The sequence below is a fragment of the Macrotis lagotis genome, chromosome 3 (assembly GCF_037893015.1).
Source record: "Macrotis lagotis isolate mMagLag1 chromosome 3, bilby.v1.9.chrom.fasta, whole genome shotgun sequence".
Classification (NCBI taxonomy): Eukaryota; Metazoa; Chordata; class Mammalia; order Peramelemorphia; family Peramelidae; genus Macrotis; species Macrotis lagotis.
Window position 1 is genome coordinate 232405376 of NC_133660.1, and position 23885 is coordinate 232429260.

The 23885-nt window shown below is 39.8% G+C and overlaps 1 protein-coding gene across 2 annotated transcripts; it reads left to right on the plus strand.

Moving 5' to 3' along the window:
- Window positions 1-226: 226 nt before the first annotated feature.
- Window positions 227-22825, plus strand: SPTY2D1 (SPT2 chromatin protein domain containing 1). 2 transcript variants are annotated; one of them, XM_074230144.1, is made up of 7 exons: window positions 330-415; window positions 854-1007; window positions 11996-12108; window positions 13637-15459; window positions 16334-16499; window positions 16960-17037; window positions 19118-22825. In XM_074230144.1, the coding sequence occupies exons 2-7, from the start codon at window positions 972-974 to the stop codon at window positions 19209-19211; spliced, it is 2310 nt and encodes a 769-aa protein (XP_074086245.1). In that variant the 5' UTR covers window positions 330-415; window positions 854-971; the 3' UTR covers window positions 19212-22825. The 2 variants fall into 2 exon arrangements, with proteins under 2 accessions (XP_074086244.1, XP_074086245.1); XM_074230143.1 differs by lacking the exon at window positions 854-1007 and having other exon boundaries at window positions 227-415.
- Window positions 22826-23885: the final 1060 nt, after the last annotated feature.

The following is a 23885-nucleotide window of genomic DNA, read 5'->3' on the forward strand; positions in this document are numbered from 1 at the left end:
AATCACCGCGGCCGGAGCTCGTCATTGGTCCGGGGCGGGCCTGATCCCGCCCCTCCAGAGGCCGGAAGTCACCTGACCCCGGTTTCACGCGTATCCGGCGTAGCGTGCGGAAGCTTTCCCGAGTGACGCGCGGAACGGGGTGACGCAACCGAAAGATTATAGGTTGCCCCGGCGCGGGGGAGGGCGGAGTGCGGGCCGAGGGGGGTCTTCCAAATTTGGAAGCCGCCGGAAGTAGACGTGGGGTGGAGGGCGCGGGGTTGGGAGCGCAGGGGGCAGCTGTAGCCGCCCGGGCGCCCGGCCGCGCCCGCGAGCCTCGGTGCGCCCCCGGCCCGGCCCGGCCGCCAGGCTCCTCGCCATGGACTTCCGGGACATCCTGATGGTGGCGTCGGAGCAGCAGGGACTCAACATCATCCCGGTGAGCGGGGCGCCCCGGGGTGCGCGGGGGAGGGGGGCCGGGGACTGGGGGGGCTGCCGCGCGCTCCCCCCGCCGCCAACGGCCGCGGGGGGCAGGGGGGGGGCCGCCGCCCGAGTTGTCCCCGACTCGGAGCCGCGGGCGGAGGTGGCGCTCGGCTCCCGGAAGCCGGTCCGGGCCGCACCGGCCGCCTCGGCCCCTCCGGCCGCGGGCCGGCCCGGGCTCCGACTCACTTTGGGCGTCCCGCCCCCTGCGCCGTGGCAGCCAATGAGAAGGCGAGCGCGCCCCCCCCCCCCCGGCTGTCACTTCTGCCGAAGAGAACCGAGCGGAGCCGGGCCGGGACACCTGCTGGGGGGCTCTGCCCCGAGGTGGGCAGCCCCTGGCCGTGTCCCGGACGGTGCGCACAGCGCTTTCCGCAGAGACTTAGCACTTACTTTACAGCACAGGAAACCGAGGCAGGTTAAGTGACGCCTTCCCGGGCGACAAGCGGGGATCGGAGTCTTCTTTCGTCCAGGCACCGGCTGCCTAAAGAACTTGTAAGAGTAGAAACCATGAAACCATGAAAGTCAGCTTTGTAAAAAGAGAAAATGAGGAGGTGAGTCCCCGAGTTCAAACCCGGCCTCAGGCACTTAATCAGTGACCCAGCTGTGTGGACCTGGGCAAGACACTTAACCCCCGCTGCTTTGCAACAACTTAAAAAAATAAAGAGATGAAATATGAATTTGGAAAATTTTCCCTTAAATGTTTCCCTTGGTTTCCTGCGAGAGAGAGTGCGAGCGAGAGAGACAGAGAGAGAGTGAGAGACACATCACACTCAATTCGGGTCAGTGTGCAACATGGAAACAATGTAGACTGACAAACTGCTTTCTGTGGGGGGGGAAGTAAGAGTAGGAGAAGACTTGTAAAACTCAAAATAAATAAAATCTTTTATTAGAGCGAGATTGAGTTGAAGGCAGACCCAAGGATAAAGTCCCTATTGAAGGGGGTTGGGAAGATGAAGAGGAACAGTAGAGCTTAGAGAAACCAGAAGAGGAGAGAATAATGACAGCCCAAGATACTTCATTGAGATCAAAAGAAAGGAAAAAAATCATCCGTTGCAATGTTTCAGGGTCGAGGTTACATTTTAAAACTAGCAGTTTGTGAGTTCTTATAGAAAGAAACTTTGTAAAGCTAGCTGAGGTTTCTTATTCCTTCCAGACACTTAATAATTACCTGTGTGGCCTTGGGCAAGCCACTTAAGCCCCACTGCCTAGCAAAACCTAAAAAAAAAAAGGAGAGAGAGACACTTCACAGTCGATTTGGATCAATGTACAACATGGAAACAATGTAAAGACTGACAAATTACTTTCAGTGGGGGGTTGGGGGAGGTAAAACTCAAAATAAATAAAATCTTTTATTAGAGAGAGAATGAGTTGAAGGCAGACCCAAGGATAAGGTCCCTATTGAAGGAGGTTGGGAAGATGGAAGAGGAACAGTAGAGCTTAGAGAAACCAGAAGAGGAGGAGAGAATAATGACAGCACAAGATACTTCATTGAGATCAAAAGAAAGAAAAAAAATCATCCATTGCAATGTTTCAGAGTCGAGGTTACATTTTAAAACTAGCAGTTTGTGAGTTCTTATAGAAAGAAACTTTGTAAAGCTAGCTGGAGTTTCTTATTCTTCCAGACACTTAATAATTACCTAACTGTGTGGCCTTAGGCAAGCCACTTAACCCCCACTGCCTAGCAAAACCTAAAAAAAAAGGAGAGACACTTCACAGTCCATTTGGATCAATGTACAACATGGAAACAATGTAAAGACTGACAAATTACTTTCAGTGGGGGGGGTTGGGAGAGGTAAAACTCAAAATAAATAAAATCTTTTATTAGAGAGAGAATGAGTTGAAGGCAGACTCAAGGATAAGGTCCCTATTGAAGGAGGTTGGGAAGATGAAGAGGAACAGTAGAGCTTAGAGAAACCAGAAGAGGAGGAGAGAATAATGACAGCCCAAGACACTTCATTGAGATCAAAAGAAAGAAAAAAATCATCCGTTGCAATGTATCAGGGTCGGGGTTACATTTTAAAACTAGCTGTTGTGAGTTCTTGTAGAAAGAAACTTTGTAAAGCTAGCTGGGGTTTCTTATTCCTTCAGGATTCACTGAATGCATACAATGGGCATAGATCCATTTAAAGCTCAATCAGTAAATAAAACATGGATGTCACCTTTTCTCCTATAAATGGAGCATTTCTGTGTTCTCCTGATAGTGCTCCCAGTCCAGCTGCAGAGTAGTAAAGCTCTTGGTGATACCTGTGGTTTGGATAGTCAGAAATAGAAAGCAAATATCTGTACTGATTCAAAGCAAATACCCTGTGTCTCTAAAATAGTTTTTTGTAATTTGCAGCTTTTCTTCATCAACTTTTTTTAAAAATTTGAGGTCCTCCAGAATTTCTCTTGAGAGAATTGTATAATGTCCAGATTTTTAAACATCTACATTTCTCCCCAAGCTTTACCTACCAGATTTTTAAACAAATTTGTTTTTTTCTAAAGTGCTATGATTTTTAACCATTTTCTTAAAGCATGAGTCATTAATTCTGCTTGTCAAGGCTGTATATCATAAACATCTGAAATCTTGGGAAATGGGATTACTTTCAGCTTGTATGAACTTCCTAGACACATCGGTATCTAGTCCAGAAAGCCTTCCATTCCTTTTTTTAGCCAATACAAAGGTTCAGAGAGTGGAAATTGTATTTCTCTAAGCCGTGTTTTATATCAAAACAGACTCTGTATCCCCACCCAAAACTGTTGACTTTAATACTGGAGATTCCGTTGATCCGATTTTTTTTGAGTTTTACAGTTTTTCCCCTAATCTTCCTCTACACCCCCCCATAGAAGGCAGTTTGTTAGTCTTCATAATGGTTACCATGGTATACATTAATTTAAATTGAATGTGATGAGAGAGAAATCATATCCTTAAGGAAGAAATAAGGTATAAGAGAGTCCTGGACTAAGAGGAGACTTAACTACAATATCACTATGTGACTTAAGCATTATTTAACTTCCCTGGGCTATAGTTGTCTCATCTGTCAAATCAGTAAGTTGAGCTAGATGTTCTCCAAAGTCTCTTTGAGCTTTAAAATTCTGATTTGATAATAATGATAGCTAACATTTTATATAGCACTTAAAATGTGCCAAGAACCCAAGGAATTTCATCTACAATTTTTTTTTTGGTACTAAACAAAACCTCTCACACAGAGCCTTTTGAGTCCTGATTCTCAGTGTCTGCTCTGGGAGGGAGTGCCTGACTTCAGAGATAACTAAAAGGTACTGATCTGGTACATGAAAATCAAGAAATTAATTTAAGAGCCTGGGTTGACCAGCTGCCTCAAACACCTGTGCAGACTACTCAGACCTTCTCTCTCTTGTGCTGGTTTTGAGGGGAGTGGTTCCTGTCATGGTTGGCTTCAGAAACAAAACAAAGCTTTCCAAGAGGAAATAGCTCTGCTTTTTTTTCCATTTTAAAGAGAGAGAAAACTCTTCTAAAATATTCTTACTTAAAACAAAGGCAGGGTTGCATCATGCCTAAAAAAATTAGGCACCCTCAATTATTTCCCAGTGGAAAACTAAGAAAATAGCACTTAATTCTAAGATGATGTAACCAGTAAAACTATATTCAGGAAAAAAAGACTTAAATCTGAAATAATCTTATGAATTTTCCCAATTTCTGTTTTATGCTTTGCTGGTCTTCCCAACCTCTTCCCCCTAACCCACTAAAAATAATTATAAAAGGGTGGTTTAGATTCTGTGGAAAAGAGTCTAATTAGATTTCTTTTGCATGGTCCCAGAGGTCAGAACTAGAACCATGGTAGGGGGGAGGGGAAGGGAAGGGAGAGAACGAGAGCTTCTAGAAACAAGATTTCAAGGAAAAACTACACACACACACACACACACACACACACACCTGTAAGCTTGCTAGAGATTCTACATTGTTGCTACCATTTCTTTTCTCTGCTGACAGCTATACCCCAGTCATAAGAGTGTTTTAGAGTATGCATTCTGGGTGTGGGGGACTTCAGCTGAGTGCCAAGACATGGGTACAGTGGAGTTTCTTTCTTGGGTGGAACATCAAAACTCAATTGGTGGATAAAGCATGGGCCCTGGAGTCAGGAGGACCTGAGTTCAAATCTTGCTTCAGACAATAATTACCTAGCTGTGTGGCCTTGGGCAAGCCATTTAACCCCATTGCCTTGAAAAAACCTAAAAATAAAAGATCAATTAAAGGGCAGCTAGGTGGTGCAGTGAATAGAGCACTGGCCCTGGAGGTCCTGAGTTCAAATGTGACCTCAGACACTTATTAATTACCTAGCTGTGTGACATTGGGCAAGTCATTTAACCCCATTGCCTTGCAAAACCTAAAAAAAAAAACTGGTGTGGCTAAATCACCCATTGCTGTTAGACTTGGAAAGGGACTGGAAAAAGCCTAGCTAGAGATTTAAATTTCAAAGGGGAAAAAAAGCCAGGAAAAAACAGGGAAAAGATAGTTTGAGGGAGGGAGTGAACTGAATAGTCACAAATGAAAGTAACTTTCTGGTCCTTGAATGGGGTATAGTAAAAGGGGTAGAAAAGGAAAAAAACCTATCTAAATTGGGGGGGGGGCTTTGATCTCCTTAGACAATTGGAAAATGAACTAAAACCATGGTGGCATATAAATATATAAGAATATTATACAGGAAGAAATGACAAAAGAAACTTAATTTCAGAGAATCCTGAATGATATGACCTGACACAATGAAGTGAGCAAACCAGAAGAGAAGTTTAAACAAAGAAAGCAATTATAAAAGAAAAGCAACCTTTGAAGGCTTTAGAATTCTGATCAAAGCAATGACCAGCCATGTCTCAGGTTAAATGATGAGACATGGTTACCTTCCCCAGACAAAAAGGTAATAGGAGCAAACATTTTTTGGACATAACTGTTCTGAATTCATTTTGCTTGACTGTGATCATTTTTTTCCTTTCACCTAATTGGGGGTAAGGGGTGGGGTTAACAATAAATGGTGCCCCCCTCAAAAAGTAATGAGAGTCATTGTAACTTTTTAAAAAGTGCACAAAAGGGAGCATAGATAGGGACTTCTTTATTTTGGAGGTTGACATATAGAATTATTTTTATAAAATAAAAGTATGAAATGGAGATTGATACTTTCTTGTGGAGTCTTCATACATATAAAATATTTTTTCAAACAAAAGGGTTATATTTGATTCTGGAGGCAGTAGAGAACTTTTGGGATTGATGGGTTGAGTGTGACTGAGACCTGAACTTAGGAAAATCAGTTTGGTAGCCAAAAAAAAAAAAAGAAATTAGAAGCAGAAAAACCAAAGTAGAAGAGAGGTGGTGGAAACCTGAAAAATCTGTCTCTCTCTCTCTCTCTCTCTCTCTCTCTCTCTCTCACACACACACACACACACACACACACACACACACACACCCCTCCCCCCCAGAACTGGGAGTCATTTGCATGAGATAATTGGCCTCATGGAAGTTGCTGAGGTCATCGAGGAAGATAGTTTAAAGTGAACAAAAGGAGAGGACCAGTGTTAGAAGGGCACTCACAGTTAAGAGTGGGAGGGATACTGATGACTCAGCATTTCAGACTTGGAGAGAGCTGAGTGATGAAATCCTGAAGAGGAAAGAAAAAATGAGCCACACTCATGTTGCAGTGAAGTCAAAAATGATGAGAGCTGAAGTTCATTGGCATCTCTGGATGAGAGAAGACAATAGCTTGTAGAGGATTAAGAAAATTGTGGTGGAGAGGAATTGAAGGGCAGGTGTAATGACTTTTTCAAGGAGTTTGGCTGGGAAAAAAAGACATTTAGGACAATAGTGGCTGTGATGGAGTCTAGGGTTTTTTGGAGGGTTTTTTAAGACCATTACCAAAATATTATATTCTTGGAAGAACTACCAGTCTACTACTGTGGTCCCACCCACCACCCCTTGCAATTTTCATTGCCAAAGTGCCCCTTTCTCTGACCTGCATCTCATTTTGTGTGCTTGTTTGCCCCCATTAGAATGAAAGCTCTTCTAGGACTGTAACTAGGACTGTAACTGTCTTGACTTTTGTATCCCTAGAGCTTAATCTAGTGCTTGGCCCATAACATTTAGTATGTTTCATTTATTTGGAGTACATAATGACTATATAAGAAGAAAATTAAATAAGGTTAAATAGACAAGGAATCTTGATGGAAACTTAAAGTGTCTGAAAAGTTATTACAATTTGTGTTGACATAGTAAGGATCCAGACAGAGAAGGTTGTCCACAGGGACAGATGCTTCAGAGAGGTCAAGATGCAACCATCTTGGTCTAGAAGTAAGATATCTTTGTTTACTTTGAAGAGAGCATTTTCAGTTGATGAAAGTGTTTAGGAAGGCTGAGAATCTGTAAAACTTGGAGAGATGATGATACCCTCAGGGTTAAAGAGGAGGATGTGTTTGGAAGTGTCTTACAGATTGCATAATTATAGTCTGAGCTCTCTTTTCCACCAAAAATGAGAATGTCCCTTTTGGGGAGGCCTCATTGCTCTGCTAGACTGAGTACCATCATGGTGGAGTGTAGGGGAATGAGAGAATAGGAACAAGGCAGGGAAGTTTGTCATTTTGTCTGAGTCAAGTAGATTCTGACTTCTTGAGGGCCCACTTCTAGGCCAAGACTGGGAGGATTAAGAGTTAGGAAATATTGAAGAGTGGTATAGGTGTGATAACACTCCCATTAACAATTGGCTTTCAGGAAGAATTGAAGGATTGGATCAAGCCTCACTCCTCTCTTTGGAAACAGCCACTCTTAATGAATGACTCTATCAAATTTCACTTCAGAATCTTCACCTTCATCCTTCTCCTAAAATAGCCTCAAGTTCTTTGTGAGCTGAGACTGTATTTTATAGTTACATTCCACATTAACTGATACAAGGCCGTTCTGTCCTTTCAGTCTCGTCCAACTCTCTGACCTCCATTTAGGGCTATGACCCCATTGAGTTTTTCTTGGCAAAGATACTTTTTTGCCATTTCCTTCTCCAAACTTAATTTACAGAGGAAAATGAAGCAAACAGGGTTAAGTGACTTTCCCAGTCTCACAGTAAGTGCCTGTGACTGGATTTGAACTCAGGTCCTCTTGGTTCAAAGTCCTTTGCAGATCACCTGGCTGTCCCAGTACAGTGCTAGGCTAAATAAATACTGGTTAATTGATTAGTACTTTACTAAACCACCCACTACAGCATTTTGCTGTGAATTCAGAAAACCTGAAGTACAAGAAGATCAAGGATGGACATATGATACTTTAGTTAAGAGTTCTTTTGGTGGATTCCTCTAATGCTGGTAGCATTGTTGCTGCACAGGATATACTGGTTAGATTGGTGCTGGTTTCATGAGTAAACTTACCAGGCACTTTTAAGCTTTTTCAAAATATTCTGTTCTCTTTACCACATGCATCTATATGGGTCCTTAGATTTCCTCTCCAAGACTGTTGGGCACTTTTGCCTCCAGATTAATTGTTAATTTAAATTGCTATCATATTTTTTATTTTACCAAGATCATTGGACTTGGAATAGACTCTCTCATCTGATAGTTCATGAATGAAATGTGGATTAACCCTGGAGTCAATTCACAAATAGGCCTGAATAATGATTCGTTTGCTATTTGACATAGGTCTGCAATAAGAGTGCCACATTTTGTTTTCAGTTTAGTAATTTAAATAAACATCATCTTAGTTTTAGTCATTTCATGATTATATTGCATAAGAATCAAAACCCAAAGAAATGCCATCTGTGCTAAGCTGGTGAGGCATTCAGCAGGAAGGATAGTAGCCATTTGGAAGTAAAATATAAACCCAGCTAAGAGTCAGGCAGTTGACTCTGAATTAATATTTAACTTCAGCACAAACCCTGCACATAGATGTTTTAGAAATATTTTTTGAATTGAAATATAATTTTTTATCAGAACAGTAGAGAGCTCAGTTTATGGAGGGAAGGCACTCATTATAGAAACCCAAAGAAAGATGCTTGTTGTACAGTTAGGAATGTTTATCAGGTCCAATTTTTTTTCTTCATTTTTCTTTCTTATGTTAAGCCAAGGACAAATTTGAATATGTCTATCCAACTTAGACTGGCTATTATTTTTCAGTTAACAGTTTTCTAGGATTGGAGCAGGGGAACAGGAAAATACTTACTTTGCAACTTAATCATTTTTGAAAGATGAAATGTTAATAATATTGAGAACTTCTAGAGGCTGAGAACCATTACATAATACCTGCTGGACAGAACTTCCCCACAAAGGCCTAGTGTAGGGATTCCCAAGCATTTTTGCAGTAGCCACACCACTTTTGCTTTTCGATAAACTGTACCATAACACCCTCCTACCTTTGCAATATGAAAGGAAATAAATTCTAGAATTTTCCATGCATGTTCACATAAAGAGAGTAATTAAATTTGATAGGATAATATAGTCATTTGCTAAATACTCATAGCACTCTCCATTGATAAGTTTCTCATACCCCCAGATGTATATTCTAGGTTCAGATCCTCTGGTTTAGTGAACTGTTTGTCTTCTGTTGCTATCTAAGACCCTCAGATATCTAAAGTTGGGTCCTTTAAAGTGGGGAGAGAATTGTTTAATTTGTGTTTTTAAAAAATAAGATTTTAAAATCTCAAATACATCAAAGCATGCTTTGAAGACTAAGACAAAATATTGGAGGTAGAATTGAAGTGAATCTTGCAAGGAAACCTTAGATGCTTAGAAAAGTTTACCTGTATATCCTAATGAAAGGGGCAGGCAGAGGGGCAGTGTCTCTGGGTAGTCATAGCATCATCAGGGGAAATTTGTCAGAAAATAGGAATGAGTCAAATAAAATAAACAGCAAACACTAAATTGTTCAGATTTCCCTGGTTTGAATCATTGCTGCTACTGAATGATTCAAATATGAAGTTCTACCTTCATTCTTTTTTTCTGTACATTTAGTTTATTTTTACGCTACAATAGTATTTTAAAAGTAAGCATAATTCCCCCCCCATAAAGTTAGAGAAACCTCAAGAAAAAGAGAGATAAAAGCATACTTCATCTGTATTCATATATCATCAGCTCTGTCTCTGGGATGGATCACATTCTTTATCATAGGTCCATCAGAGATGTTTTGCACTGTTGCTATTGCTAACTGTATTTCCCTCCATTTATTCCTCCCCACTCCCATTTATTCTATTCTCTCTTTACCCTGTCCCTCCTCAAAAGTTTATTGTATCTGACTACCCTCTCCCACGATCTTCCCTCTTTTCTATCATCCTAGACCCCTGCTTTACCTTCCCCTATCCTCCTCCCATCCCTTTCTTCACCAGAAAGATAGATTTTTATACCCTATTGAATATGTATGTTATGGAATTCCTCTCTGAACCACTTCTGATGAGAATGAAGGCTCACTTCCCTCTTCACCTTCCCCCTTCCACTCCATTGCAAAAGCTTTTTCTTGACTCTTTCACCTGAAATATCTCACCCATTGTACCTCTCCTTTCCCTTTTTCCCGCCCATTGACTCATATTCAGCCCCATCCTGTGCCTTAATTATATATATGCTCCTTCTAACTACCCTAATACATGAAATGGTTAGTATGAGTTATCAGTATCATCTTCTCATGCAGGAGGAATACAAGCTGTCCAAGATCATTAAATCCCTCATAATTTGCTCTTTCTGTTCTGCTCTGGTCATTTCAACAGGAAAATTTGAAAGACCTCAATTTCATCGAATGTCCATCTTTTCCCCTAAAAGAGGATGTTCAGTTTTGCTTGGTAGTTGATTCTCAGCTGTAATCCAAGCTTTTACCTTTCAGAATATTGTATTCCAAGTCCTACAAGCTAAATCCTGTGTAATCCTGACTGTGTAGTTTCACAATATTTGAATTGTTTCTTTCTGGCTGCTTTTAATATTTTGTCTTTGACTTATAATTGACATATAATATAATTAATATAATATAATTAATATAATATAATGTATAATAGACTTTCTCTTTGGCTATAATATTCCTGGGAATTATCTTTTTTGTGATCTCTCTGGAAGTTATCAGTGGATTTTACCCTCTAGGCTCTTTTCCTGGTTATGGCTTTCAGGTAGCCCAATAATTTCTAAATTATCTCTCCTGGATCTGCTTTCCAGGTCAGTTTTTCTAATGAGATATTTCATATTTTCTTCTAATTTTTCATACTTTTGGTTTTGTTTTATTTCTTAATTTCTCACAAAGTCATCAGCTTGCCTTAGCTTCATTCTACATTTGAAGGAATTATTTTCTTTAGAGAGCTTTTTTATCTCCTTTTCCACTTGGCCAATTCTACTCTTTAAGGCATTCTTCTCATTGACCTTTTGGACTGCTTTTTTCATTTTTACCTAAACTTGTTTTTAAGATTCTTTCTTTGGTATTTGTATCACCTTCACCAAGCTGCTGACTTGGTTTTCATGATTTTCCTGCATTACTCTCATCTCTCTTCCCAATTTTTCCCTCTACCTCCTTTCTTTGATTTTCAAAGTCTTTTTGGAGGCTCTGCCACAGCCTGAGACCAATTCCAATTTTTTTTGGAGGCTTTGGATACAGAAGCTTTGACTTTGTCATCTTTTGAATATGTATTTTAATCCTCCATGGTCAGGTTCTTTCTCTTCAATTTGCTTATTTCCCCAGTCTATGCCCTGATTTTAACATACTAACCAAGCTTTTGAGTGTTTTTGGGATACTCCCCCTACTCCTCAAGGACTTTAAATTCCTCCAAGGTCTTGAGAGGCTCTGACTGCTCTCCTGGCCTGTGCTCTGGTCTGTAGTGGACCACTAGCAACTCCCCTTCGCCCTGGAGCTGTGAGGAGGTATCCCTGCTCCACTATGGCAGTATGGGGTCTCAGATTGTGACCTGGATCTGATGAACTAGGGCAGAGCAGCAGAGTCCTGCCTCAGGGATAGATAGACTTCTGAATCTCCCAACCCCTGGTCTGAGTGCTCTGGAAGCAGCTGCTAGGTGGTTCCCCAGACCTGCTTCTGGTTCCTGGGGTGGGACTACACTGAGACTTGGTTGGCCTGGGCTCTGCACTCACTCTGTGGCAGAGTTTTTCCTCTGACCTTCCAGATGTCCTTGGCGATCCCTGGGCTGAGGGGTCTGGAAACCACTCCAGCTGCCATAGACCCAGGCACCAGGTGGGCTGTTACTGGAAAGCTAGAGCTGGTTCACTCTAGTGTGGTGTGGCCCAGGCTGTGCTGAGCCCTTTCCCAACCCCAGAGGACCAGGCCCTTCCCTCAGATCTTCCAAGTTCTCTTGGGTCAGAAAATTGTTTTACTCAATCTTTCTGTGGGTTCCACCACTCTAGAATTTTAAGGCATTTGGAGTGATCCTTGGGAAAGCTTCTGGGAATTCCTACCTTCATGGTGCCATCTTGGTTCCCTCCCCCCACCTTCATTCTATCCAAATGTGTCACTGAATCTACCCATTTCAATTATGTTAAGAATAAATGGACTATTTAAAAAAAAAAGAATAAATGGGCCAAGGAATGGTTCAGAGGTATATCATGCCATTTTAACCCTTTTTTTTTTCCTTTTCAGAAAAGATACAGTTTGGCAGTAGGTCCTCCTAAAAAAGATCCCAAAGTGAAAGGTGTCCAGTCAGCAGCAGTGCAAGCTTTCCTTAAACGGAAGGAAGAAGAACTAAGAAAAAAAAAGGTATTTCCATTTTGCCCTCAGCTCTCCACAATTCCTTTGTACTTTGATATTGTACTTATTTGTTCTTGTCATTCTTCTTTATGGTATGAAGGATTTTAATGTTTGTTCTATATCTCTTATTAAATTATAAATTTCTTGAAGTCAGAGAGACTGCCCAAAGTTGACCATGACTCACTCTTATATTTCAGCTTAAAGCACTTTTTTTGCTGAGAACAGCCTTCTTTTGAGACTAATGAAAGTCATGATATAATTTTGTGTTCTTAAAAATATACAACTAAAAAAGAATCAAATTAACTCTGCATTTAGTTCTTACAATTGATACTTATATAACTTATTCTATTCTTTAACCCTATTTTGTATAACAACCTAAGCCCTTTACCCTATCTCTTAAGTGATCAAACTTAAGAGTGCAAAAGTTTAGTCTTTCAGTTAAATGCAAAAGTTCTGTTTTCCTATCAAACACTTTTTTTTAGTTTGTTTTGGTTTTTTTTGCAAGGCAATGGGGTTAAGTGGCTTGCCCAAGGCCACACAGCTAGGTAATTATTAAGTGTCTGGGGTCAGATTTGAACTCAGATACTCCTGACTCCAGGACCAGTGTTCTTACCCACTGTACCCACTGCACCACCTAGCCACCCCTCAAACACTTTTAAATGACAAAAAATCTCAACAGTTTAAAAGTTCAGTGCTCTCCAAAACACGTTAATTCACAGGGAATTATCCCCAAAAGACCTGTAAATCATTTCATCTCAAGGAAACTTATCTTTATATTAACAATACTGGTTCATCTGTTATCTCTGGTGCCATTCCAGGAAATGTCTCATCTTTAGCAATTTTTGTACAACTAAAAGAAATAATCATTAGTAATTCCTGCAAGATCCAGGTGACAATATCAGTCAACTGTCTAAATGGAAGGAGGGGCTACCTGCCCACATTCCAGGATTTTAACTAATCTTATTATCCCCTCCACCAGATGCTGTCAGTCCTTTAACCAATCCTATTGCTTTCCCCTCCTCTTTTCTTTGTCCTTTGCTTTTAAAAAAGCCTCCCTTTGGGCTTGCTGAGGTAGTCTTTGACTCAGTGAATGTGTTATTAATAAACTGATAGTGCTCAGAGCTTTGTAGCAATCTGTTTGATGCTATTTGCAATGTAAAATATTATGATTTATAATAATATAAAGGCAAGGATGTCATAGAAAAGCTAGATCTTAGTAACTGAGGTCTAAGACATAGTAATGATTCTTTCAGAAGACAAGGGATTAACTTGAAGGTTCTTGGAGACTGAGCTAATTTGTTAAATCAGCTTGCTAAACTATTTATTTTTATTGAGTAACTAAGTCTTTTATGTCCTTAGTCATATAGAAAGTCCTGTGTAACTTATTCATTATGTGAATGAACCACATACTTGTTAGAATAACTTCCTTAATTGATTCCTAGATGTCTGCAGTTATAGCTTGAATCTTGTGTTTCTCTAGTTATTACCTTACTGTTCTGTTAATATAATCCTATATATATATATCATTTTTTTAGCCTTAGAGGAAAAGAGGAAAAAGGAGGAGCTGGTGAAAAAACGCATTGAACTTAAACATGACAAAAAAGCAAGAGCCATGGCGAAGCGAACAAAGGACAACTTCTATGGTTATGACGGGATTCCTATTGAAGAGAAGACAAAAAGGAAGCAGTTAGTCGAGGAACCCACGGGTCATGGAGCCGACCAAGAATGCTTTAATGAGGAAGAAGCAGAATCTTTGGAATATTATCAGACAGAGTCTGAACATGAGGAGTCAGAGGAGTATGAGGAGCAGGAACCCCCTCTGAAGTCTGTAACTAAACCAAAGGCCCCCCTTAAAAGTGCCCCTCCACCTATGAACTTCACAGACTTACTCAGGCTGGCTGAGAAAAAGCAGCATGAACCTGTGGAGATTAAGGTAGTAAAGAAAATAGAGGAACGGCCTAGAACTGCAGAAGAACTGAGGGAAAAAGAATTCTTAGAGCGAAAACACAAAAACATAGATAGAGGAAAAGAAAAAAAGTTGCTTGGGGGAGAAAAAAGACCAGCTCCTTCAACTATGTCTAAAAAAGTTCCTTCTCCCAAAGAGTGTGTTAGTGCAAGACACAAAGGTCCTGGGGACAAACATTCCTCTTCCAGGGGAAGCCACCTTCCCCAAATAGGTGCTGAGAAAAAATCTAGACCTCTTGCATCCAGTGAGAAATCTATGAGACTGCCATCCACCAAGTCCCAGCCAGGAGAAAGGACCAAAGCAGGGTCTGGGGATGGTGTCCAGCACTCGACTAGTGAAAGTCACAATCTCTTACTTAATGGGGCAGAGAAGTCCCGTTCCAACTCTCATACTATGGGCACAGGGATCTCAAAGACTATGATTCGTGGGACTCAAAAATCCAATGAGCACAGGTCCCTCAAATCTCCTTCTTCCTATCCTAGCCATTCCAAGTCTGGGGCTGTCTCTACTTCACATGACAAGACAAGAAATCCAGGTGCCAAGCAGCCAGGGAACAGTTCTAGCTCAACCTCAGGGAGGCCAGGGAACAGTTCTAGCTCAACCTCAGGACGGCCAGGAAATAGTTCTAGCTCAACCTCAGGGCGGCCAGGGAACAGTTCTAACTCAACCTCAGGGCGGCCAGGGAGCAGTTCTAGCTCAACATCGGGGCGGCCAGGCATAGGGACTTCTCGGGCAATCCAAAGCCCAAGCCCTAAGAGGCATGGTGGCAGCTCCAGCTCAGGGCCTGAACAGCAAGCCAATGGATCCAAACGTTTGATCAGTAGCTCAGGCCCCACAGGACGACCTATTAGTGTCTCAGGTGGTCGTGAGCATCCTACAAGCAATTTAGGAAGCTCTGGCCGGCTAGCCAGTAGTTCAGGCCCTACAGGGAGGACAATGACCCAACTTGGGCGATCTGTCAGCAGTTCAAGTGGCCCTGGGCGACCTAGCTCAGGTGCCCCTGGGAGACCCGTAAGTGGCTCAGGCACCCCTGGGAGACCCATAAGTGGCTCAGGCGGCCCTGGGAGACCCATAAGTGGTTCAGGTGGCCCTGGGAGACCTGCAAGCAGCTCAGGTGGCCCTGGGAGACCCATAAGTGGCTCTGGGAGACCTGTGAGTGGCTCCGGTGGTCCTGGAAGACCTGTGAGTGGCTCGGGCAGTTCTGGAAGACCTATGAGCTCAGGTGGCTCTGGGCGGACAGTTAGTGCCTCAGGCCCCGCTATGAAGCCCAGGTGCACAGTTGTTTCAGAAACTATCTCTTCCAAGAATATCAGCAGCCGACCCAGCAATGGAATGGTGAATGGATTGAGGTCCCCTCCACCTGGCTTCAGACCTGCAATATACTCACAAGGTAAGACATAAGCCCCTAAGAGCATGTTGCCCACCATGGGGGAATATCTTCATCTACAGCTAAGAAATCTGTTGTGCAGTCTCTTTCAGTGTTTTGTGATTGTGAAACATGGGGGCATCATCTTGCTCATTCATAAGAACTGCTTCAAACCTATTGGATTACAATATGAAATTTTAGCTCATGCCTCTAAAATGGCTTGGGAGGTCACTCCTCTGGTAGAAACTTTGGCTGCTACACTTTAAGCTTCACAATCCCCAAGAAATACCTCTCCTGGGCTCCTCCCAAAGCCCACTGCGGGGGAGGGTTCTTATTCTGGGGTGGTGTTCCTTCTGGAGTGCCAACATTAAGCAGTTGGTTGTGTGATTGTAATATTTGTCCTTTCTCAAAGAAGACCATGGCCTCAGGGAGGTGATGCCATGACATGCACGTGAATTTGAGTGAGGGGAGTCACCAAGCTTAATCGTTTGGCTCTACTGGAGGGATAAAGGTGCCAAAGACAAGAATTCTTTGAGTACATTAGGGGAACAGAAAAAAAATACATATTTTCCTGCTGGAAAGCAAGATGAAATGGTAACATATTACAGTTGAAAGGAAAAGGAAATTGTAGACTTTTTTTTTATCCCTGCTGACTTTCTTACAACCCAGTACATAACTTGATTACTGAATAATAGTTATTTACACTGAGACTAACTTGGAAGAGTAAATCTCTCCAAGGCACCTGTCATTTTACTGATAACTCAAGAGAGAGGTATCTTCTTTTAAAGGAAATTTGATATGGCTCTATTATTAAACAAATATGTAAAATTCTGTCTTTGTATTTTATTATAAAATAATTGCCATCTCCTTAGAAGTATAATGGTTTTTTTATGCCTAGGTACTCAGAGATCTCCATTTCCCCCTATGGCCCGGAAACGTTATCATGAGGAAGATGAGGAAGAGGAGTATGACTCAGAAATGGACGACTTCATTGATGATGAAGGAGAACCTCAAGAAGAAATATCAAAACATATTCGAGAAATCTTTGGCTATGACCGTAATAAGTAAGTATGGTGAAGACCAGCAGTGTTATATTTGTTGATTGGAAAAATAGAATTTAATAGCAGACATTAATCAAGCTAAATGTCTTAACATTTGAAGAATGAATGAATAAATAAATAAATCATATCAGTATGTTGGACCAGTTGGCTATAGCTGATTTTTTTTCCTTATTCACCTGAGAGAAACCAAATTAAGTACCAAATTAAATGTGTTTATACCTAATCAACTTTTTATTTTGGTTTTTGCAAGGCATTGAGGTTTAAGTGACTTGACCAGGGTCACACAGCTAGGTAATTATTAAGTGTCTGAGGCCAAATTTGAACTCAGGTCCTCCTGAGTCCAGAGCTGGTGCTCTATCCCCATGCCACTTAGCTGCTCCAATATATCATTTAGTTTTTTTAAAATGAGATAGTGCAATCTTGTTAGTTGATTCTTTTATAATGATTAATTTCTGATTTTTAGATACAAAGATGAAAGTGATTATGCCTTACGTTACATGGAAAGCAGTTGGAGAGAGCAACAGAAAGAGGAAGCCAAAAGGTATGTATCAGACATCACAATTTTGCCAATAATCTTTGAAAATCCTTTGTTTGTTGCAGTATATCTAGCTTGATATTCATACTAAGTCAAGAGATCATTGCTGGTAATATTAATTGAGCTACTCTGTCTTTACATGAGCTTATGAGGATAGGGATAGAAAAGAAGCATATAGTGTTTGTGCTCTCAGGGAACTTATAATCCAGTCAGAGACAAACTTTGACTCATAACTAACAATACAAGGCAGAATGTTGTGAAGAGCCTGTTTGTTTGGAACAGAAATTGGCATATTTCCTTCCACATTTATTCTTCTAAACTTCCTCATTTCTATCAAGGCATCACCATTTTTCTTTTTAAATAAATTTTCGATACCTTTTTCCCCCACTATATTATTATATTATTCTTACTGTCTTCCAAGAGAACCATATATTTTAATGAACTCAAAAGATAAAGCTTTGTAAAAATACATCAGTTTGACTTTATATACATCATCCCAAGTTTGGTCATAACTTCATAGCAGTTTTTTTGATTTCAAAAAATCGAATTGATTTTGATTTCATTTTGTTGTTGATTCTATTCTGTATCACCGTTGTCATTTTATTTGCCTAAAGTCACGTTCCTTTTTCTACATTCAGAAGTTTAAAAGTTCAGTTTTACTATAATGACTAGTTTTCTTCTTGAATTCAGTTTAAGTTGAGCTCTTCTAGATTCTCTACCACTAGTTATAATTGCATAATTAAAGGAAATGTTATCTATATGCCATTCTTGTTAGATGTAGGTGGCTTCAATCACTGCAGGTGGAATGAGTCAACTAGTCAACTAGCAGTTGCCTAGTGACAATAATGGGAACAGAGGTTGTTCGCCCACATTCCTAATTTCCAGCCAGTCATACAATTCCCATGCCTATGATGTTTCTGACTTAGTAACCAATCATTGTTTTCCCCAACTATGATTCTGCCTTCTAATTTGGGGATGCTTCTTTTGTCTATGAAAACAGTCTATCAACCCTCACTCCAGGTCTTTGCAAAGTTAAAAGACCCCTTTTAAAACTGCTAGCCTTACCAGCAAATGGTGTTCAGAGTATTGTGCTTCAGTTTCATTTCGATTGCAACAGTAGATGTTATTTTTGTGTATATTGCTTTATTGATTCTGTTTACTTCATTTTGCATTAGAGTTCATATAAGTCTTCACAGGATTCTCGATAAGAGAATAGTAATAGTTACTTTCATGTACCTCAATTTGTTTGGCCATTCTTCAATGAATGGGCACCTACTTTGTGGTTCTTTGCTATCACAAAAAGTGCTGCTTTAAGTATTTTAGTGTATTGAACCTTTCTATCATTGACTTCTTTGGGGTATATGCCCAGCAGTGGAGACCCTGACCCACTACCATTTTTGCAGTTATCCAGATTCATAATTTAGGAATTGACCTTGATACTCACCCTTTATCTGATTAGTTGCTAAGACATTAGTTCTATATAAGATCTCTTAATTTCATCCCCTTCTTTCTGCTCATACCAAAATCAACTCAATTCTTTCATTACTTCTTGCTTGGACATCCAGTAGCCTCCATCCTTTACCCTCTCCAATTCATCTTCTTACAGCTGTCAAAATGATATTGAGGCAGGGTACTCACCATGGTATTCCACTTCTCAGGCTTCATTGGCTCTAGATTGCTTCAGGATCGAATACAAACTCCGCTGTTTAACAACTGACTTTCACAATTGACTCTAGTCTGTATTTCCACCCATTATAGGGTATATGTAAAGTAGGGGTGAATTTGGGGTATATATATGGAGTATATAAGGGAGCATCTTTAATAAAAATTGGTCCTTATTAATTTAAAACTATCCTATATATAGTCGCTCAAAAGTAATAAGCTCTTTATATTTTCAATTATATTTATACCTTTTCTTCATCATGTGCCCAATAACAAACTGGTTTTCTGCATTCCTTAGGTGGTTTGATATGTATGAGCTTCCATTTAACATCCCTAGGTTGATTTGGTACTTATTCTATCCTTTTGAAGAAGCAGAATTTTTGTCTTGCAGGGCTTAATAAAGAGTATTTCTATTCTTTTACAGCTTGAGACTTGGTATGCAAGAAGACCTTGAAGAAATGAGACGTGAAGAGGAGGAACTCAAGCGCCGGAAAGTCAAGAAAATGAAACTGCGTTAGTTGCAGGTTTTTAACCATTGGGAGAAAACACTTTATTGAGAACTCTACAGACTGGAAAAAAAACCCTTTTCCCTTTGGTTTTTATTTGGGGACAAGAGAAGGAGATATGTAAAGGAAGCACTGGAAAATAAGGCTGTGGTTTGAACAGAAAAGTATTTATTTTTAATACTTGCCAGGGTTAAATCTGTAATGCAGATGAGATGTAATATTCATTTGAATGTTTATATGAAATTAGCTGTTCAAAGATGCCAGCAATGATACTGATGAGCTATGCATACTGATGTAGGACGGTCCACTCACCAGTTGTTAGCTAGTCACCTGTTATTTATTTGACATTTAAAAATCAAGTGAGAATTATTGTTCTGTTTCCATAGTTACTGCCCAGCTATATGGGCAGGACATCCCTGAACCAGTAAGATCATGTCATAGCTTCTCTTAATAGTAACCTGTAATGTCAGTCTTTTCCACAAATGTTGCCAGCAATAAAGGACTCTGCCCTGGCTTATGTATTTGAGAATCCTGGGGTCTTAAAATAATTTGACAATATAAAATAGGATTCATAATTTCAGAATGGCTGCTAGTCCTATGAATTTGAATTTAAAATGTAATAAATTATCTTGGACTCTCTACTGTCCAAGGATATTGGATACTAAGCATTTTCAATCACAAATGTGTGTGTAATATTGGAGTTCTATAAGCTATGCCTCTTGATATATTCTTTACCCAGTTTTCTTTACAGTTTTCTTATGATTACCCTGGTTCTAACCAAGGTAAAGTAGAAAAAGGTCACTGTGTAGACTAATTTTATTTTTAAAAATCCACTTTTATATTGAAAAATATAAAGTTCCTCTATTCCAATGTTAGATTTTGGGAGCATTATATCTAAAATAGCTCAGTACAACTTGGTTGTCCCCCTCAGTTAACTCCAAGGTGCACTTTTAGTGCCTCTCAGTATTAAATTCCACTTAGTACTTAGTACTAATCATTTAATGGCAGAAAACAAAAAAATCAGTTTTATATTGAAAATGTCACCTCTTTTGCCAGCTTTGCACCTTTATTTCAAGCTATGCACTAAGAGGAAAGCCCACAAGTCTGTCCCCTGGCATTGCTTTATAAAGTGGAGAGATGATTTCACCCATTTCTGTCCATCTCACCCTCCATCCCTCATATATTGTGTGCTTTGAGCCACCTCTTTATATATTTCCAGCAAGAAGACTTAGCCTCCAAAGAATAACTCAAAAGATTCAAGAAGTCAGTTAGAGAATTGTGCTATGAAATATAGAGGGGGAAAGCCTGGACCTTAACCTGTTAACTGAAAATAGAAGACTGGTGGTGCAGCTGCTCTGGAACACATTCATCATTGACCTAAATTGTCAAAGTGGGGAGGATAGGAGGTGGGGGGGGGGGGAGAGACTCATAAGGGTTCTTCATCATTATTTTCATTTCTTTTGAACAGAACTTTCTCTGTACATCCTTTGATTCCCTATATCTTCCTTTTGGTCTTCCCACTAAGCAAAGAGAATAAAGAACCTGTGCGAGTTTCTCTCCTATCCAATAAATATAGATTGTGGTTCTATATTAGCATCACTTAATGGGGGTCAGATGATTCTGTTTACAAATTAGTTTGACTCAAACTGGCTCAAAGTGAGTTCCTTCTGAACTATGAATACATTGACATTTATTTGGTGGTGGTAAAGTTTTAAAGTCAGGGCAAACCAGTGCCTGAGCTGAATAATTAAAAGTTTGAAACTTGGAAAGATTGTGTTTCATTTGGACTTGGTGAAAACTATGCATTTTCTTTGTCACTAGAAAAACATCCATTCATCTGTCCAAATTTAGAGCATTTGTGAGACACCTGATGGCAGTGGCTCCATCTCACTCTCTTCCATGCAGTAGCCACAGAGAAGACCAGTGTAGCTGGTTCAAAAAACATCTTGCGCCTTTTCCTGTTAAACTGAGATGTTTTGTACATTTTTTCTTCTTTAACAGTAGGTTATTGTTTATTTTCCAAGTATTGAGGTTCAGGAATAGTATACTGCAATACTTTAACCTGAAAAATTGTTATTGGCTTTTAATTTTGTTTTTTGATTATAAACTTTTACTCCAGTGTCTTGTGCAGTTTTTACAATAGTAGAAGCCCCATCATGTAGGCTCCTGGATTTGGTTCAACTTAGCCATTTTTCCTTGTATATTGGAATGCACATAGCTCTCATTGTAACATGGTCAGCTTGAGAGGCAGAGTTCAGTCTAGTCTCTCTCAACACCAGCATTACAATAGGGTGCTTTAGCTACCAATTCCTGTAGTTCATGGAGGCCTTGGGGTTTGTACTCATCTTGACTTTGTTTCTAAGTCCTGTCTGCTTCTCACTAGAAAATTCATTTTGTCAGCCTGCCAAACTTTGCAAAAAACTCATGTACCTTGAGAAGCTAAGAAACCAGAATAGGCTGTTATTCATAAAGGATCATGCATCAAGTATTTTATTTTAATGTATAATCTAATTTTTTTGATTTGGAGTTTTTTTATTCAATATTTGAAGATGTGCCTTTTTATTAGGTAAGGTTAATTTGTGAATGTAGTAAGTACTAAAACCATAATGGGTGCAGCATTTCTGAAATTAATAATGTGAAAGAAGTTTTCATAAACCCCCAGTGTGGCTTTGATTGCACAATTACTGTCTATACTGTTGCCAAGTTTCAAAGTAAGGGCACTTTCTATTTAAAGCTACTTCCAGAAATTGTCTTTGTCTGTGTACTGTAAATGTAATGTAATGTCCACTTGGAGGCCAGGGTACTGCATATCACAGGCAGCCTTAGATAAAAAAAGACTGTACTCTGTGAAGAAGTGATAGTTGAAGGAGTATGTTAGATTACCTGTCTGAGAAGCTGTCAATTTTTTATGTAAATCTGAAGATTTTCTCTGAGAAAAATTATTTTTATTCTGTTTTGCATTTTGTAATTTTAAAGTGGCTGCAGAACATTTCTGAAGTTTAGTAGGAGACCAAACACACTTGGAAAGTGAATAAATATACGAAGAGAGAGACTGGTTGTTTTATTTTTGATGTTTGAATGTATCAGACTTAACATTTGGTGAGTGGACATGATGCAATATGTTTGTGTAATTGAGGGTAGCCCTAGATTTTCCTTGATGTCATTGTGTCTTTAACACAATGTGACAAATCAAGTGTAAAAAAAAACAACTCCTTTTACATAGCTGTCTTTCTGGTGCCGTTGAAGTGCGAGAATACTTTTGCACATGCAGAGAATATAGGTAAAAGTTTTTCAATTGATGTATAAAAGAAATTATAGGTATTAAAAGTTTTATTTATATTTTCACTGGTTTGCTTTTCTTTACCTAAACTTGGTATTTCCATAGAATTATCTCTTAATTCCAGGCATTTTTACCCAGGTAGAAGCCCCAGGGATGCCAGGTCTAATGTATTCTGGGTGAGAAATAAAAAGTGTAACTTGTTTCCTGCCCTCATATTTCTTCCCTCTTTCACTCAGCCCTGCTCTTAGGCTTGTCTCACTGATCTACTGCTGCTGATTCCTGGCAACCAGATAACATGTCTTCTTGATCAAAACTGGAAGGTGTATCTGAGGAAAAGGGGAAGAGCTAGGATAGCAGTAGGGTGGGGGGGCAGTGATGTCCAAGATAGGGGGAGAGCCTAAATTTGAACTCAGTAAAGGAATGGGAGGAGGCATTAATAATGGATAGGAGTAAAATCGCTCATCCTTAAAATATGAGAAATCTAGGTATCTTATGTGGTCATGAGTTGCCTGAAGTCTTTTAAAAATTGAATTTTAGAGTTATACATAGATGAACTTGAAAACAGACCTAAGCAGTCACCTAAGTCCAATCATCTTCATTTTGTAGAGGAAATTGCCCAGAGAACATTCCTTGAATGTTTGGAATTTTGCCCCATTACTTTGTGTTCCAATACTTCTCCCTCTCTGTTTTTCATTATTAAAAAGAAATGGAGGGGGGGGGGGGGAGTAGTAGGTGCAAGTTAGGTTTGTAAATGTATCAAGTATTAGTCACATTTTGATAAAACATTTCAAAACTGACAGTTTTTTGAGTCCCCACTTAGCAATGATATTTGATCAAAATTAGCAACGAGCCCATACAACTAGGAACTTGATTATAATATAATCTGATTTGTAGTATTGTATAGGGGTCTCTAGCCCACACACTACCTTTCTATTTATGATGCCTATGACACACTTGGGAGTCAGACTGACATGAGTTTGAATAATGTCTTAGCTGTGCTATCCTGAGGAAATCACTTGTGAAGAACAATGAGTTAATGCATAAAGCTCTTTGCAAATCTTAGTAGTACCATATAAGATATTAGCTTTTACTTTTATTTTCTTTCACATGGTATAATTTTAGAAAAAGTCAAATATAGTCCAATTTGTGTGTTTTCAAAGAGTTCAGGACAGAATTGGCCTGTAATTCTTGCTCTCCTTGTCCTATTCCATGTCAGTCTTCAGTTCTACTCTTGACTCCACACTTTGTCTCAAGGACCTTGTATTACTAGTAGAGGAGTTTATCTCTTCTCAGCTTTAGCTCAAGATACATTAACAGGTCAGATCTGAGCAACAACAGATCCTCCAAACAACTAGCCCTAAAACGGATACATGATTTCCATGAGTGTCCTTATTGTCTCGATCCCT